Source organism: Suncus etruscus, chromosome 12 (genome assembly GCF_024139225.1).
Source record: "Suncus etruscus isolate mSunEtr1 chromosome 12, mSunEtr1.pri.cur, whole genome shotgun sequence".
Taxonomy (NCBI): Eukaryota; Metazoa; Chordata; class Mammalia; order Eulipotyphla; family Soricidae; genus Suncus; species Suncus etruscus.
In genome coordinates this window covers 6,300,234-6,318,938 of record NC_064859.1, presented here as the reverse complement: position 1 = coordinate 6,318,938, position 18,705 = coordinate 6,300,234, and the positions used below count along the sequence as shown (strand labels likewise).

Sequence of the window (18,705 nt, the reverse complement as noted above, 5' to 3'; positions counted from 1 at the left end):
ATTAGCTAAATACAAAGCTTTCAAAGTACCTTGTGGTAATTCATATGCTTGGTGTGCCAGTCGTTCTGTAGCCAGTGTTCTGGGGAATTTTCCTTTACAAAGTCACTAACTCGATTTCTAAAGTCATTTGGTTTGAGTAACAGCAACTGAATTATGAAGTAACAAACCTGGGCTTCATTTCCTTCATGGCTACGCATAGCCTTTGTACAAGCAAAAACAAACAAAAATTAAATGAAATTATTCAATTTTGCAAAAGCATGGCTTTATAACTTGAAAGCCTAGATTTTTATATAGTAAAATATTAACTTATGAGTTTCCAAATATGTCTTGTCTGCCTTAAAGCAGCAGTTCAGAATTTCATACATGTCTGACTCTTCTTGCTAATGTTGGCTCACCATTCCTACTAACTTAAGAAAAGTCATCTCCACTTTCTGAAATTTAAGTCATCCTTCACAATTCATCATCATGTAATATCATCTCTAATTGTTACCTGTCAATATTTTTCTGCGCTATTTTATTCTTTTAATTAATATAAAGATTTACCTTATTTTTCCTATTTGTTTCAAACACCTTTATATCTATGCTCCATAGCTAATATTAATTTAAACTAAGGAACCTCAAATATCATTAGTATATTATTTTTGAAAGACAGCATTTTTCTAGCCTACTTCAGTATCTTTTCTAAATTTTTTTCTGGAAGCAAACATTAAAGTCAGGAAAAAGATATACTTGGGCAATATTGGATATTGCCAATATCCAAAAATTCAGTTTCAGCTGTGACTATCCGAGTTACAGAAATAATCAGCACTCTGTAATGCATTAACTTTTTACTACTCCCTGCCATTACAGAAAACTTTGAGAATGGGTCGTACTTTGAGTACCACAAGGGAACAGTCATGTCTTTTTTGTTTCTTTACCAACAGCAGTACAGAGAACATGGCAGATATTCAATATATCCTTAAATGTATAAATAAATTGGAACATATCTAGTTCTTTAAGAAAAGCAACAAAATGCTTAAGGATAGTATACCTTCAGTTAATCATTAGGACAATATTAAAGATTAAAAGGTCAATATTAAAGATTTATAAAATACAAGTTTGAGCTAAACAAAAAAGAATTTGAAGTTATATTACAAAATGTTATACGTATTATGTTATAAAATATTCTTATTATTATGTTATATAATATTCTTACCAGGCAGAGAATTAGTCTGTCCAATGTAACAATATTGTATTTCCATACCATGTCATTAAGAATTTCAATGCATTTGTTGAGTTGTTGACCCCCGGCTGATGTTGAAAACTCATACACCAGAAAATCTGCAAATGTTCTCACATGAGCTACCAAGGCTCTTGCTCCAATTCTCTCTAATACTCTAAAATGCAGAATTTAAAAAATAAATGTTGTTATTTGAGTGCTCTATGGACATAAAGATTTGCTTAATGAAACACAAATCTAGCTTTTGGCTTACCTATAGCCAATCTGATTAATATGATCTGTTTCCAAGAGCATTTTCCAGAGAAGACAGAGAAAGAGAGGAGGAGAACGTTGTGTAGAAAAGTGGGTAATAATATCATTTTCAACAGTCATTGATTTCCACTTCCTGTACTCTTCTTCCACATTCTTTTTCAGATTGAAACGACTTTCCTGAGGTACATTATTTTGTCTAAAGAAAGCCTAAAATTGAAAAAAAAAAAAGTAAATTTTGATGGTTGTAATTAAAAGAACACTGGTATTAGACTTACAAAACTAGTTCTATATTTAACTATGTCACTAAAGCACTTAAGGAACTAAAGCTTCAGAGATGGTCTAAGAAATGTCTTGTTGGACTGCAAAAAAGCTACTGCCCCTTAAATGACAATGGTCAATCTGCAAACAGGTGCCAGGTTCTTATGTAATAAAAAGATTGAAAATCTCTGCTCGAGAGTTCAAGCATCTCAGTAATCAAGACCTGAATTTCTCAGTTTGGAAAATATTCAAATTGACTTTAATATGTCTCTGATTCCTTCTCTAGATTTCTTAAATAGAAATCCCAAGTTAGGGGCAGAGGGATAGTAAGGTGCTAACTTGTACGTGGCTGATCTGGATTCAATACTCTGTAGTTTATATGACCACAAGCCCTGATCATAGAAACAGAAGTAAGCCTTGAGCATAATCATTTGTTGACACTTTTATTCATGTGGAGAGAAAATAAAGAGATAGAGGCATATATGTATACTTTAGCATCTGCACAAAGAAGCTCTGTTATACTAGCTCAATGGCTTTCAGATTATAGACCTAAAACTAGGAGCATCAAAATCACCTGGCACCCATGAAGGAAGGAAAATTCTAGGAACTATTCCTGACTTACTGAAGCAACTGCTACTGGGGCCTTGCAAGACCTTGTAACTAAAACACCACTCGTTTGAGCACTGCTACTCTAACCCCATTAGAAGTTCTAGAAGACAGGAGCTAAAACAACAGTATAGAATATGGCATCTGCCTTACTCACAGCTGACACAGAGTCAGGAGTAAGCTCAAAGAACTGCTGGGTGTGAGCCAGAAAGAAAGATAGAAAAAAAAATCAGACAAGACAGATAAGACAGATGCTATTATGCCTAAAATTTGTCTAAAAGACAAATAGTTTTTCAATATTGTAAGCCAAGAGTATAGTTTTTCTCTGTAAATTAAAAAATATCAGATAAATACAGTGTCTTTGTATATACTCAATCTGTTATTCCAATAAATTACATTTTCCTCTACTTCGGTTTGATGAAAGTATTTTTTCCAGGGAATGTGTAAAATCTCACAAGATTCAAAACTATAAAGTATATATTTAGATGAAGCCTTAATTGAATGCTTGAAATATATCAAGTTCAATTAGAAGGAAGAGCAAAATAATTAAAAAAAAAAAGTGATGTTCAGTGGCAAAGTGCCTGCTTACAAGCATGCAAAACTAAGTTCAAGACTTAACACCACCCCAGATGAACTCAAACTGATTCCCGGCACCACAGTAAATGTATGACCCAACATGGCAACTGTGTAGCAATCACTACAACAAAAAAAGATGAGATGAATAAACTAAATTAAAAAAAAAATTAAAAAGGAACCTAATTTCAGAAAACACCAAAACTAACTCTTGCAGAGGTTATCAAGCAAGGTTACTTGGTTTACCATTTCCTTTTCAGGTTAAAAAAATCACTCATCTATGGGTTTTAAGAAAAAGTAATGACATTGAATTAATTCCCAGAGATGAGGGCCAGAAAGACTGGCTCATGATATGAAGTTCACCACAAAGAGTGGTGAGAGCAGTTAGAGAAATAACTAAGCTGAGAACTATTCTAACAATGTTAGTAAGTGAGGGATGTAGAAAGCCTGTTTCGAATACAGGCCGTGGGTAGGGAGGGAAGAGATGGGGTTATTGGTGATGTGAAGGGTGCACGGGTGAAGAGAGGTGTTCTTGTTACGACTGAAACCCAACTACAATTATGTTTGTAATCACAGAGTTTAAATAAAGAAATTATTATTATTATTATTTTGGTTTTTGGGTCACACCCGGCTGAGCTCAGGGGTTCCTCCTGGCTATATGCTCAGAAATTGCTCCTGGCAGGCTCAGGGGTCCGTATGGGATGCCGGGATTCAAACCACCGACCTTCTGCATGCCAAGGCAAACATTCCATGATATCTCTCCGGCCCCATTTATTTAATTAATAAAAATAAATAAATAAAAAGTGTCCCCTAATGGCATGAAGTAACTGCGTCCCTCGGTGACACTGAGACTTACTACTCTTGAGCAGGGTTCCTTAAATTGTTTCCACTTGCAAATGCCTTTTGCCTGAAATGTTTTTATGCAATCCCTAGGGATATAAAATAAGTATACAAACCAAATGCCTACATTAAGTCATAAATACATTTATATTAAAATGACCCAACATTCAGTAATATAATCTCATATAAGATTATGACCCAGTTTGAGAAGATAGACTCAATTAACAAAGTAATTGGAAAGATTCTCATACATATTCAATACCAAATTACCTGCAGGGGACCTGGGAAACAGCTAAGGGTGTGGGAAGCCCAATTATGAGGAGTAAAACTCATGATGGTCTGAAGAATGTCTTTACACCAAGTTCCCTGAATGGAATCAGAGCCTGTAAAAAAGTCTGAACAAAACAGATGAACATATTAAATGCAGAGCAAAAAAAAAAATTCAGCAATCTTCCTTTACATCAATGATTAAAGAGGAATAACTTGTAAAGTAACTAACTACTTGCTAAAAGTTTGTATCAGAGAATAAGGATTTATTTTCCATAAAAACAAGTTATGCTAACATGAGTTAGTAATTATTAGTACCATATTTTCCGGTGTATAAGACGACTTTTAAAACAAAAAAAGGTCAGCCGAAAATCGGGGTCGTCTTATACGCCGAGTATATCCCGAAAAATGTTTTAATATGCCGCTAAACGAAAATTGTCTGAATATTGCCACAAAACAGAATTTCCAACTTGATCCTTCACCAATCACTGCAAGGCTGCTCGGACCGCCTCTCTGACTCAGCCAATCCACGCAGGCTTTTATGCATGCAAATTAGACAATGTTTTGGTTTTGTTTTGTTTTTTTTTTGTTTTTGTTTTTGGGCCACACCCGGTAACGCTCAGGGGTTACTCCTGGCTATGCGCTCAGAAGTTGCTCCTGGCTTGGGGGACCATATGGGACACCGGGGGATCGAACCTCGGTCCGTCCAAGGCTAGCGCAGGCAAGGCAGGCACCTTACCTTTAGCGCCACCGCCCGGCCCACAAATTAGACAATGTTTTGGACCCGAATCTACACCGTAAAAAGCCTGCTCAGATTGGCCAGAGCCAGAGTGGAAGTCTATTACAGCAGAACCTTTGGACCTTTGCTTGTTGTGATTGGCTCACTGTGATACATACAGCTGCAGCACAGGAACGTTCTGTCTGATACAGCGAATATAGGCCTAAACCTATGTTTTAACTGCAAAATTAGGGAGTCGTCTTATACGCTGGCAAATACGGTATGTATAAAATAACTTAAAATCTAAAATTGTCTATTTTAGATCTAACAATCATCTCAATCTCTCTAGATATAGGTTGGTGGTAAAGCCAGTAAAAGTGATATTACAGCGAAGAATGTATTTTAAACAAGGTGGCAAAGAAATCAAAATATATTTAAAAAATGTCAAAGTATCTTCTTGACATGTTACACCTTTAATCAGTAGTAACCCAGCACACTTAAACACATTTGTCTTTCCTGTTAGTGGAGAATGACATACCTGTTACATGAGTTGCTCTAGCTAAGGTCAATATCAAGGCTCGATTCAGTTCTTCAGATTCTGCTGACAGCACTGTTTTCGGATCACTAAGAAAGCGTGTGAACTGTGGCTGCACTTCCGAGCTACCTAATGCTGTTATAAGCCTGAGAGCAGTGCTCTCAACACTGAAAGGTGACACAAAAGAAACAAAAGAAAACATGAAAACTGCATACAAAATTTTAGAATGACTAGATTTAGTATTTTGAAAGTTTATAAAACAAAATTGACATAAAAACATTCCATAAAAGTGTAATTAAGAATGATTAAGACCAAATGTGGCTCATTCACCACTATCTAGAAACATAGGAGGGAAATGGGATTGAGGTGTACACAGAGGAAGCTTCACCTGCATTTGAAAATTTATCAAAAATATCAAATCTAAGGGTCTGGGTTACTAAAGCTGAATCATGGCCATTCTTCACATGTTTGATATACTTTTTATTTAACAAACCAGAAGACTAATAACAATTAAATAAAAAATAGGCACACTATGAGCTGCTGTTTTTGATTCAAAATAAACTTTGGGGGCTGGATAGTATAGGGAGTTGGGTATTCGCCTTGCATGTGACAGACAGATTCAATTCTTGGCACCATATACAGTCCCAAACACAGCCAGGAGTGATATCTGAGCACAGAGACAGGAGGAAGTGCTGAGCATTCCAAAAAAATGAAATGATTTGCTTAATTTGGTTTAAAAATTTGAGGTGCTAAATTTTATAGTAAAAACTATTGCGCAGTTTTACAAACTTGAAAAGTCTTAAAAAGACTTGAAGAGTCCTAGGCAGACTCAACCATCATAATAAACAGCTTTTGAAAACATGGACACTAATCCTTCAATGTTGGAATGAAAAGACCCTAGTAGGAAAGTTCCATCACAACTGAATAATATCAAGTTGTTGCTGTTTCCTCTGTCAGAATATTGTATGCACCTAGCCTGGAGCAAGTTGGTCCTAGAGTGTTTGATTCTTGGTGCTGTTGCAGAGAACTGTCAGTTCTAAACTTAGAATCTGGGGTTCAGGATTGGATGGTTGATGTCCAAACACATGAGGTCTAAGTTGAGTTCCCATGACAAATGTTCAAGGTGTGAGGGGCTCCTGTATTATAAAATTTATGGGTTCTTCCTAAATGCACCAACAATATAATATATTCCCTTTTGCATAGGCACACTAAAATGGAGAAATCTTATATATAGAATCAAGTTCCTATCTACTAGGGATAAGAACCCATAAATTCTATTATAAAGGGGTGCCTTCCACTCAGAACATAAGTCATGGGTACTCGAATTAGACCTCACTTGATCACTCATGACTATCGATCCACGAAACCCAGGTCCCAACTTTTAGAACTGGCACAACCCCCTGTAACAGCACCAGAAATTCGCCCCCTTGGGGGAGTCTCTATACTGCTCTGGCACCAACTTGCACCAAGCTAGATCATACGACATTCTGACAAAAAGGAAACAGAAACAAGCTGATATAAGGGCAGGTTGCCCTATCTTATCATCTAACAGTAAGGTGAAATCAGAAGACATTCTGTCCTTCGATCTGTGCAAAAACCAAGATCACTAATTACAGAAAACTGACTATAACATCCAGGACTGAGCAAAACTTATGAATCATAAAGAAAGACTTTATCCTTGACTTTGACCTAGGATCTGCAAAAAAACAAAAATCTCTAATTATAGAGGATTTACTTTGACAACCACAACTGAGCAGAATGTTTCCTGGCACCATAAAAAGACTGGGGGGGGGGGGGGTTCGACAATGAACATGCCCGAGCCTGTAGTTGATCACATGACAGTATGCTTCAAAAGTGGAGAAACCCTGTATCTCTTAGGCCAAGGGAATTTCCTTTCTAATTTCTCTAGTTCTTACTCGGCCTATGCAACAAAACAAAACAACTATAAACCAACAAACAAAATTTGCCACACCAGTCCCCCTTCCTTTCATTGCTGTGGTTTGTTTTTGTTTTGTTTTCTTGTGTTTTTGTTTTGTTTTGCTTTGTTTGGGCTTTTCTTTTTCTTTCTTTTTTTAAATTCATATTTAGAGCTTTGAGATAGGGGTTCCTTCTCTTTTCTTTTCTTTTTGTAACAGATTGTAGATCATGAATCATTTGTTCTGCCTCTTAAATTGAGAAAAAAAGAGGAAGGAAGAAAAAAAAAAAGGATGGTACCAGGGGTAAGCAGTCTCCAGAACATTGAGTGCAAATAAAAAAAAATTATCAGACTTAAATAGCCAACCCATAGTCAGCGACAACAGAATCAAGAGATCCAAACTACAACAGGCTATACACAAATGGGACTTGCTACACTAGCAGTCCAGTAGGCTAATGGTAGATGTATGAGATGCATGCTGGGAACAGGGGCGGAGGGAGGTCAACATTGGTGGTGGGATGGTGGGAATTGCCCTGATTCACTGTCACTATGTACCTTAAATATAACCGTGAAAGACTTGTAATTCACATTGGTCTCAATATAAAAGTATTAAAAAATAATAAATAAATAATTTATGGGTTCTTATCCCTGGTAGATAAGAGCTTGTTTCTATAAATAAATTTCCCCACTTTAGTGTGCCAATGCAAAAATGAATGATGCCATATTATATTGGTGCAATAAGGGGTAAAAATGGCAGGCTCTACAATCCCTGTGCCCTGGTTTTAACCCAAGCAAGACTTTTCTTCTAGAATTTTATACTAAGCTGTTTCTGATAAATCTTAAAGAAAGACTGAAGGTCAAAAACGATAGTCTGGTGGGCAGGGCACCACATATGGTCCCTGAGTGATTACTGAGCACCAAGCCATAAGTAAACCTAAGCATCGCCTAGGTATAAACCTCCAAAACAAATCTTAAAGATAGTCTTTAGTAAGATTACCAGAGATGGAGCTGGTTCTGGTTGGTTTGTGCAACTGCAGCCAAAGTGTGCAGATGACTGAGGAGCTGAACTCTGTAATGGGGCTGAATGTGGTGCATCCGGTAGCTGAACATTTCAAGAAGTGTGTGTAAGATCCCCCAGGCATGGGACTTAAAAACCGTTGGCAGAAGCTGACCTTGAGGAACAAGACAATTTATGGCACTGATTACTAAGTGTTATGCATTAAAAATATTTAAAGAAAAGTTGTATAAGATCTATTTAATGTTTTGATCATTAACATAAATATACAAATATATGAGTGCAGACATTCATTCACACATATTTCCCATACTTTCTGCTTTAGTTTTTCTTTGTTGTTGTTTGCCACTTTCAGCAGTGCTCAGGGCTTACTCCTTGTTCTGCATGCAAGGATCACTCCTGGCAGGCTCACGGGATCATATGAAATGTGGGGGACCAAACCCAGGTCAGCCATGTACAAGAGCTCCCCTCCCTACTCTACTACCACTTCAGCCCTCTAATTTAATTTTAAGAAAAAATTTACATTTTAGTTAAAATGCCAGTACAATAGACAGCCCTCACTTTTCAATGTTCCTACCATTTTGATACTGCCAGATACTTTCATACTGCCAGTCAGACATGGTACTTACTCACTCTTGCCAAGGGCAAACAAGCACAAGATGTAGAACCATAGAGGTGAATGGGAGCAGAATGCAATTCTGCATAAAGTCACGAACTGTGGTCTGTCTTGTTCACCATTGGCCAAGCACCTGTTCAATACTCTTTTCTAAATGTTTTACTTAAAAAAAAATGTAATTCACTCCCGTGATGTTTCTATCCTGGTTTTTTTTTTTTTTTTGCCTTTGTTTTTCCCTCTAAGACATACCACCCTATTTCATCTCTTTACTATTTTTTTTGACTCTCTCATTAATATGTTATCTTTTGGATAGCAAAGACTTCTATATAATACTGAATCCCTATTATCTAAAAGAGTATCTGTTGAATTGAAATATGAGTTAGTGGTTATAAAGGTCAGAGGTTGTCTTACTGATAAATCCTTTGATGCCCAGAGATTCTATTTCCATATACACCAATAAACGGCTGTATGTTTCCACCAGTGCTGGAGCCAAGGCCACACTGGACTTTGCATGAGCAAGTTTTATTACTCTGGTTGCAATGCTATGAATAAGGCTGAGGAAAAACAGAAAGAAATGAAAAAAATTGTATTTCTTATCCTAGAGACCAATTCCTTATAGGCAAATTAAGCATGTAAACTTAAAGAAGGGAAAAGATTTATTTTAGTCATTTAAATTGTGCAGGGCACTGTGCAATGTGAGATCAATTCTGGTTTCCATAGGTCTCTCAATGTGTATCAGGATCATTCTACTCACAGGAAAACAACTCTTTTGGAGTTTTTCACAGCTCATAAGAACATGCATGAATAGTTTAATCCTATTTTCCTTTTTCAAATAGTTAACTATAACCATTTGAGAAATCAGATAACCTTTGTCAATAAATCACTTAATAAGTCGCTGATAATATTTTCTAAGGGAGATGTCCTCCATCCTGTCTCAAATGTAGATAAGCACATACTGAACTCTTCCAAATTGTTCACCTTTTGAAATAGACTGTAATTTTCCTAGAATTGATGCATTACCTGGACAGCCTACTTTAGAACAGTTAGATGCATTTTCTACAGTGAACACAGCATCTAAAGTCTGTCAATAATTAAGTCAACATGACAGGAAATAGGGGCTTGAATGTGTATCCCTTCTCAAAAAAAATCCATTATACTCGCATGCATTCTTACAATAATAAAATCAGCTAAATAAATTAGCTCAGCACAGAGAGATGAGCTCTGCATGTTCCTGCCGGTCTCTATACCTTCCACAGACTGTACTTCCATGTATACTATTAATTGAGTCCCCTTCAGAGAGCACTAGGAATCATTAGCAGAGGTTTGGGGGGGGTGATTGGAGAGGGGTTTAAGGTTCTAGAATCATACTCAACAGCATCTATTTTTATTTTAGAAATAATAGAGCCCAGCTCTAAATTTATACTAATATGTAAGCAATGTAATAAAGGGATTAAGATTTTTCATATTCTTAAAAGTCAGCAATTTTATATCTAACACATTTATTATAGATATATGCAAGGACAGCCATAAAGATATGATTATAAAAATATCCTTAAAAAACACTAAACCTAAAAAGATTCTTGATACATTATGATGAAAATGTTGTTAATAAAATCACAATACAGTAAGAGTTATTTAAGGAGGGGGCATTAAAGTCCATAAATTCATATATTTATACATATACATAGAAAAAATTTCAATATATTTTCTGAAACAATGCTAATTCCATATAAAAGAAATTATGGCAACTTTTTCATTAGGTTTATTATTTTTTTATATGAGAATACCAAAAATAAATACTATTGGGGCCTGGAGTGATCACACAGCAAGTACTGTGCTTGCCTTGCACAAAGTCAACCTGAGTTTGATCCCCAGGATCTCATATGGTCTTCTAAACCTGACAGGAGTGATCCCTGGTCAGAGTCTGAAGTATGTCCTGAGAAATGCCTGGTTTGAGAACAACTGGGTGTGACCCAAACAAACAAATGAAAGGAATGGTGGGGTAGAGGATTTATAATGCTTTGGCAGAAGTGAATATGCAGTAACTTTGTACCAAAAAAAAATATTAACATTATTTTAATCATTTAATAATTATTTCATTTGCCTCGACTGCAACTGAAAACAATTGAAAATGCACTGATCATATAAGTATAAAATCAAGTTTGTACTCTACTGATACCAATTTCTTGACAGGAGATTAGATCATTAATACCTACCTCATTTTGGCATGAACTGTCAATGAATCCAGGAGGTTCATTGGTAAGGGTGTAATAGAGCTTGAAGCTAAACAGCTAGTTCCAGGAAGAGGTATCCTCATAATCCCATTTCCATAGATAGTTTCTACCAAAACTCCCATGGGTAAAGTAAAACATTCTGAATTTGTCGAGTATGCATTACAAAGCAGGGCTATCTTATAGTCATTCATCTGTAGACTTTTATTTCTCAGACTCTGCTGCAGGAACCTAAAATTACATTTAACAGAAAAAGTTTTAAATAATAGAAAAATTGAAATAATTTCTACAAATGAAGCTTCATTTTTAAAAGTTTGACTCTATACTGACTATTATGTTTTTACTTTTACAGATGTTAAGCTGCTGCTTAAGGTGAAGAGTAGAAACACATAAAAGTTTAAGTAAGCAGCATTTTTTAAGATACTTAAGTAATTTTTAAGTTAAGAATAAGAATCAAGTATATATTTAATAGAAAGAACTAAACTAAGATAATGAAATAACTTACAAACCAATGAACTGTATCTCTACTTAATCTTTATATGATTATTTATATTATATATATTATTTATTTATATTTATAATATGGCTTTATTATAAAAGACATTGTGAAAAGACAGTCAAGGTATGCCTCATAAGAAGTCAAATTAGGGCCCGGAGAGATAGCACAGTGATGTTTGCCTTGCAAGCAGCCAATCCAGGACCAAAGGTAGTTGGTTCGAATCCCAGTGTCCCATATGGTCCCCTGTGCCTGCCAGGAGCTATTTCTGAGCAGACAGCCAGGAGTAACCCCTGAGCACCGCCAGGTGTGGCCCAAAAAACAAAAACCAAAAAAAAAAAAAAAAAAAAAAAAAGAAGTCAAATTAAATGTGAAGATTTTCTATATTATGGTCTCCTTTGAAAAAATTTAGTGGCCCTTTTTAGAAGCTCAAGGTGGGAAGTACAGTCCCATCTAAAAAAGTTATCTTCTTTGAGAAATCCCAGCTTTGAAAATGAAATAAAAGAATATCCAACCAGATGAGCTCAGCCAAATCTTGGCATCTCTAGGAGTGACAGGTCTTAGAGCATGCTCAGATCTCAATTGCTTAAGAGAGTTGAAAATAGTTCTACATATTTTAAAAAATGCAGAACCTTAAATTAGGAGGAAAAATGAAAAAGCAAAGATTAGATTTAAAAATCATACAAATAATCTCTGTATATCTTTACATACCTATAATCAAAGTTACTTAATTTCCAGTTATTTTCTGATGTAGAAAATAAAATACTTAGTATTTCACTAGAAAATAAAATACTCAATAACTCACCCTATCTTTAGAGAACATGGGAATATTAAATTCAAGCAAGACTAAATTATACTATAAACTACCATTTCTTATATCAAAAAATTAACTGTCAAGTTAGAAATAACTTACTCATGGTGAAGTTTTAGGGAATGGGGTATTGGAATCTGTAGCTTAGAGTTGTCATTTTGGGCTTTTCTATTGAGATGAATCCAAATGCATGTCATTGCAAATGCATGAGTTGACTGGGGTTTGTTAATATCTGGAACTGGGATAAACTAAAAAAAATAAAAGAATGATTTGGACATTGTAAGAACTAAGTATAAATGCATTTTAGTAATTTTTCTGTTTTGTTTTGTTTTTTTGGGGCCATGCCCAGTGATGCTCAGAGGTTACTCCTGGCTATGCACTCAGAAATCACTCCTGGCTTGGAGGACCATATGGGACGCTGCAGGATCGAACCACAGTCCATCCTAGGCTAGCACCGGCAAGGCAGACACCTTACCACTCCGTGCCACCGCTCTGGCCAAGTAATTCATTTTTAATACCTCTTTAAAATATAATCTATTAGGTTTAACTGCAATAGCTATTCAACAAAATAAATTAGTGGCACCAATAAAAATTCAAACTATTACAAAATTGTTTTATTTGTCAAGAAAATAATATTGGGGGCCAGAGAGAGTACAGTGGGTAGAGAACTTGGTTTGCACATGGCCAATAGTTGGGTTAGGTTCGAACATCTCATAGGGTCCTCTGAGCACCACCAGGAGTAATTCCTGAGTGCAAGAAAGTAAGCCCTGAGCACTGCCAGGGAGGGAAAGAAGGAGGGAGGGAGGGAAAAAAGGAGAAAGAAAATGAGGAAGAAAGGAAAAGGGAGGAACTAAAAATGAAGGAAGAAAGGAGTAGTAAGAGGAAAGGAAAGAGGAAAGAGAGGAAGGAAAGAAGAAAGAATGGCAGGAAGGAGGAAGGAAGGAAGGAAGAATGGAAGGTACTCAGAGTCTTAACCACTTTTTGTTAACTACTAGAGAACATGTGAAAACAAAGATCAATTTAAACTTTTAGTCTTCAAAAGTTTAACACATGACAAGGCTAGAGTAATAGTACAGTTGATAGGGCATTTACCTTGCACACAGCTGACCCAGATTCAATTTTCATCATCCTATATGGCCCTCCAAGCCTGCCAGGAGTAATTCCTGAGCACAGAACCAGGAGTAAGCCCTGCAATAGTTAAGGATGTGGCCCCAAACCAAAAATAAACAAATACATCATTCTGAAAAGATACTGTAAACACACTTTAGAAGAACACAAAATTACTGGTAATACATCTAAATTTATACCATCAAACATGTATATTGATGGTGAAATAGCATGCCTGTTGAAATTTGCCTTAACAGCCCAGTATTGAGGGCCAGCCAGATAGTGCAGCAGGTAGGGTTAGAGAGCTTGCCTCACACATAGCCAACCTGCGTTCAATCTCTGGCAACACATCTGGTTCCTAAGTTCGGCCAGGAGTGATTCCTGTGCACAGAGCAAAGAGTAAAGTTCTGAGCACCATTGAGTGTGTCCCAAAAGCCAAAGGGTAAGAAAAATCTGTCTCATAGTAAATGAAATCAGAGGAAAGATGAAATAAAAAATATGTCTTTGGGATAGATACATGATAATTAATTTTCCTATACTTTTGTAATTATAAATTCTATTTTTAAATTATTATATTATAATTACAAATTATATAATAAAATGGCAATTACCCATATATAGTACAATATTCAAAAACCTTGTTAAGGAAAAACTGAAATAAACTCAACTGCAAACAAAGAATAAAACACTGATGTTAGGTCAGAGCGATGGCGCAGCACTAGGGCATTTGCCTTGCATGTGGTTCACCCAGGACAAACCAAGGTTTGATCCCCTGGAATCCCTTATGGTCCTCCAAGCCAGGAGCAATTTCAGAGCACAGATACAGGAGGAACCCCTGAGCATCACCAGGTGTGCCCCCTCCAAAAATCAAAACAAAACAAAACAAAAAAAATCACTGATGTTATCTGGTCATTCAGTGATGTTTATGTACTTTAAAATAGCATCAGTGCATCTACTTAGAATATAAGACAAGGTCTACTTAATACTGGACATGTATTTATGTATTTATTATGTATTTATGTGGACATGATTTATGATAAATCCTAAAATCTAATTCAGTGTTCTTCAACCTTTTTTTGAAGATTTTGGGTCACATCCGACTGCCGAGGTATCACTCCTGGTGGGGATCAAGGAATATATTACATGGCATTGAACGTGGGTCAGATGTACGCAAAACAATACCTGCAGACTGGCAACTGTCCTATACAGTGGGTAATGGACCAGCAGTTAACAACAAGGCATTAACAAGGTTTCCGACCTTTCTATATTGCAGACCAGCACCTGTCCACAAACTGATGTTGTAATAAGGATTATGATCTAGTTTAATTTCATTTTCCATATGAGTAAAACATGTCAAGAGATCCAATGTTCATCCTATGATCACGGTTAATCACTGAATTAGGACAAACATTCAGCTTTCCAAACAAACTTAGTGTCCGTTTTGCAAAATCACACTAACAAAGAAAGAAACTCAGTTGAATCATCAAGTCTTAACTATTTAGTAAAACTTACTTCTTTTTCTGGATATAGAAGGTCAAAGAGCTTCATAACAGGGAGAAAATCAGCTAGTGCATTTTTCTGAATACTTCCAGAAATAAATTGCAGGAGGACCCACATCAGATGATCTCTGCCTTTAATCAGTCCTCGCCCAGCTAACTGTAAAAAATGTTTACATTTTAAGCTCATCTACTTGGCTTTCTAAAGAGAAACATGTAGTAGGAGTAAAACAAAAAGTACAGGAAGGTTCTCCTCTTAAAAAGTTAGCCTCTACTTTTGGCATGCCTTAATTACTCAGCCATTTCAAGCCATTATGAAAAATCCTTTAAATTATTTTAGTGTTGGATAGTTCAAAAGGATAGAGAAAATGTCTGGTGTGCCTGAGGTGGCAAGATCAACAGTATCTCATAGTGCTTCTCCCTTCCCAAGTACTACTGGCTCTGGTAACCCCCAAGAGCTGTTGGGAAGGCCCTAGTGGGTCTTGGCACCACTAGGCATCAAGCTGTCAGGTCCACACTGTTGGGCTGAGAAATACCAGAGCACTTCCCACCTGCAAATAAAATATATTATTTTTTTTACAATATATATGTATTTTTGTCTGACCCCATCACCCCACACACAAATAAAAACAAACAAACAAATCCAGAAAATCTATGCATTTAATAGTTAAATGTTTTGGAGCATTAGGAAAATTACCAATTATGCAAGAAAGTTCATTATGGGATAATTAGTACATTAAAACATCAAAAACGCTTTACAATACCTAAGGGATTTTTTTAAGTTATTTGTGGTTCCTAAGAATTGATTCTCATCAAACACATTCAGGCATTTCCTGCAGATTATAACAGAAACTAATAATGGAGGTGCGTAGTATCATCTTTAACAACTTTTATAAAAAGAAATCTTTCCTCAAATCCGTATTATAGAGATGTTAGAAAGATATTGATAATTTCATTAATCTAAAGATATTATTAAGCTTATTCCCATTCAATATCTTCAAAACCAACTCGTCCCACAAACATGCATTCACAGTGCACGTTTGGATTGTCTTTACCTTCCCATATGCTGCCAAAACAGAAACTGGTGCAAGATCCTAGCTTTTTATTACTTTCTCCGTTTCCTATTCTTACCAAGTCCTCTCACTATACCTGTATTTAACCCCTCTTCTTCGTCTTGGGTTAGGTCTTTAGTATCTCTTGCCTGGTTATATGCATGATGTCCCCTGTTAATTTCCTTGCCTCTGATTTGGCAGCCATTCACCTTTATCTCCACCACCCTATAAGCTGGCAATTACCATAATTTTCCAAGCTTGTAAATGCTGATGTATTACCATACTCATATGCCCCTCAAAGAAAACCTAAAGACTTAATTTTTTTGGTTTATTTTTGGCCACACTCGGTAATGCTAAGGGGTTACTCCTGACTATGCGCTCAGAAGTCGCTCCTGGCTTGGGGGACCATATGGAACGCCGGAGGATAGAACCGTGCTGGCAAGGCAGACACCTTACCTCTAGCACCACCACGCCAGCCCCAAAAGCCACTTGGTATATAGCTCCTATTCAAACTTTTTTTTTTTTTTTTTTGGTTTTTGGGGTCACACCCGGCAGTGCTCAGGGGACCATATGGGATGCCAGGATTCGAACCACTGACCTTCTGCATGAATGGCAAACACCTTATCTCCATGCTTTCTCTCCAGCCACCCACTAAAGACTTTAAACAAAGGACAGTTTAAAGCTCCCACCTTCCAGCCTTCATTATTTTGCCATCTCGGTTTCTCCTGCATATTTTTCTAGTCATTTCTCACAAACTCAATTCTTTTCCAAATGAACTTAGTGCTATGGAAATATTTTTCTATCTTTTCTTTTTGGAACTTCCAAAATTTCTTTGATAAAGCATTTCTTTTTTGTTTGTTTGTTTGTTTGTTTTGGTTTTTGGGCCACACCCGGCGGTGCTCAGGGGTTACTCCTGGCTGTCTGCTCAGAAATAGCTCCTGGCAGGCACGGGGGACCATATGGGACACCGGGATTCGAACCAACCATCTTTGGTCCTGGATCGGCTGCTTGCAAGGCAAACGCCGCTGTGCTATCTCTCCGGGCCCTGATAAAGCATTTCTAATGTCTGTGCAGGTACTATTTTTCCGGTTTGCAAGGAAACATTTCCATCATTCAGCTATTATCAAATTTATACTTATAGCCTTCTATTAGTACAGTATTTAGCGAGTGCCTAATTTTGATGTAATCTCATATCTCCTGGCATGATGATTTGTGGAAAGAATGACTACATTTAACTTTTATAAGAAAGTAACAGGAGAATTACAATTTAAGAAACCAAATATTAAGGGGAAAAATTAAATTTTGGACTTTATCCTTTGGTTAAAATTACCATGTAATGTCCACACTAGTGTAAAACATACTAACTAAGCACATACCTTCTGATGAAGAGAAAGAACCATATGTGGAAAACTGGCAAACTGGAAAAGCACAAAGAAAATGAGCTGACTTGAGAGATGCTGCCACAGTAGTTGACTTGTTCCCCCATCATCAAATTTTTCTTCGGTCTCAGATCGCTCCATGGCGTAAACCACCAGATCCACCAGCTGGTCCTCCAGCACAGGACAGCGCTGTTTGTGCTGTGGGACAGAGATTAAATACAGTATTCCAAAAGCCTCCCAGTTAGTTTCAGGAATTACTAGTTAATGGGCATTAATTATAACAAGAGGCTGAAAAGCATGGAATGAAGTTGAACTTAGAAAGTTAAGGTTAGATTCAGTAAATTAAAGCTCCATCATGTTATAACAAAAAATTTATTTCAGGGGCCGTAGAAATAGCATGGAGGTAAGGCATTTGCCTTGCATGCAGAAGGATGGTGGTTTGAATCCTGGCATCCCATATGGTCCCCGAGCCTGCCGGGGGTGATTTCTGAGCATAGAGCCAGGAGTAGCCCCTGAGCGCTGCTGGGTGTGACCCCTACCTCCCAAAAATTATTTCAGTATCACATGAATTCTTATTCACTGATAATTTTCACTACTGATTTCATAGCTTCAGATAGACAAAGGGCAATGAAGAGATTTTGCTATTTTATCTCTTTTTTGCTATTTATCTCTTGGAAAAAATATATTTCAAAAGGCATGTGAAATAAGGATTACAGGCATGAATTTTAAAATCTAACAAAATATAAAATCCTGATTTCCAGGATTCCAAAAGCATGGTAGGGGAAAATAAAGCAGCATGTTACCTCTTTGTGCTGCTATCAACTTCTCAAGGTTACAATTAATAAATATATAGATGTATTAAACAAATAGTTGCCAGATTACTGTTTCGCAACATGATATTAATCTATTGATACTGAAGTGGAAAATTCCTCCACCAAAAAAAAAAAATCTCAACATTAATCTAGGTTATCCCCACTTAGAAGCCAAACATAATGCAGCTTTAATTTTAAATTAGACTATTTTAAAATCAAAAACAAGAAAAAGAATTGAATTTAAACACTAAAGATGAAAATGCAGCTTCCCTTTCTAGAGGCAAAAATATTAATACTTTTTAAAGTGATTTCAAAACCAAGACTATCTCCAAAAAAAAAAAACATTAAGCCATATTTAAGTCATTTTTGTTTCCTTTATAAAATATTATATGCTGTAGTAGCCAGGCAGTTAGAAGCCTTTCTAGCAAATTTCTAATTTATCTGCTTTCCTACTAGTCTTTATATGCGATTGTCAGTATTTTGCCATGAAAAAGGGATATGATTTCT

The 18,705-nt window shown here is 36.3% G+C and overlaps 1 protein-coding gene across 2 annotated transcripts in view; it reads right to left on the bottom strand.

The window, feature by feature from the left end:
* MED23 (mediator complex subunit 23) overlaps positions 1-18,705 on the bottom strand; it is a 63,517-nt gene that overhangs the window by 16,120 nt on the left and 28,692 nt on the right. For both annotated transcript variants that reach the window (XM_049785251.1, XM_049785252.1), the window contains 11 exons: positions 17,384-17,584; positions 14,972-15,115; positions 12,455-12,600; positions 11,031-11,276; positions 9,226-9,368; positions 8,181-8,355; positions 5,272-5,435; positions 4,019-4,143; positions 1,473-1,678; positions 1,196-1,376; positions 30-200 (listed from right to left, as the gene is read on the bottom strand). In XM_049785251.1, the coding sequence (XP_049641208.1) occupies positions 30-200; positions 1,196-1,376; positions 1,473-1,678; positions 4,019-4,143; positions 5,272-5,435; positions 8,181-8,355; positions 9,226-9,368; positions 11,031-11,276; positions 12,455-12,600; positions 14,972-15,115; positions 17,384-17,584 (1,902 nt within the window). The remainder of the gene's footprint in view (positions 1-29; positions 201-1,195; positions 1,377-1,472; positions 1,679-4,018; positions 4,144-5,271; positions 5,436-8,180; positions 8,356-9,225; positions 9,369-11,030; positions 11,277-12,454; positions 12,601-14,971; positions 15,116-17,383; positions 17,585-18,705) is intronic.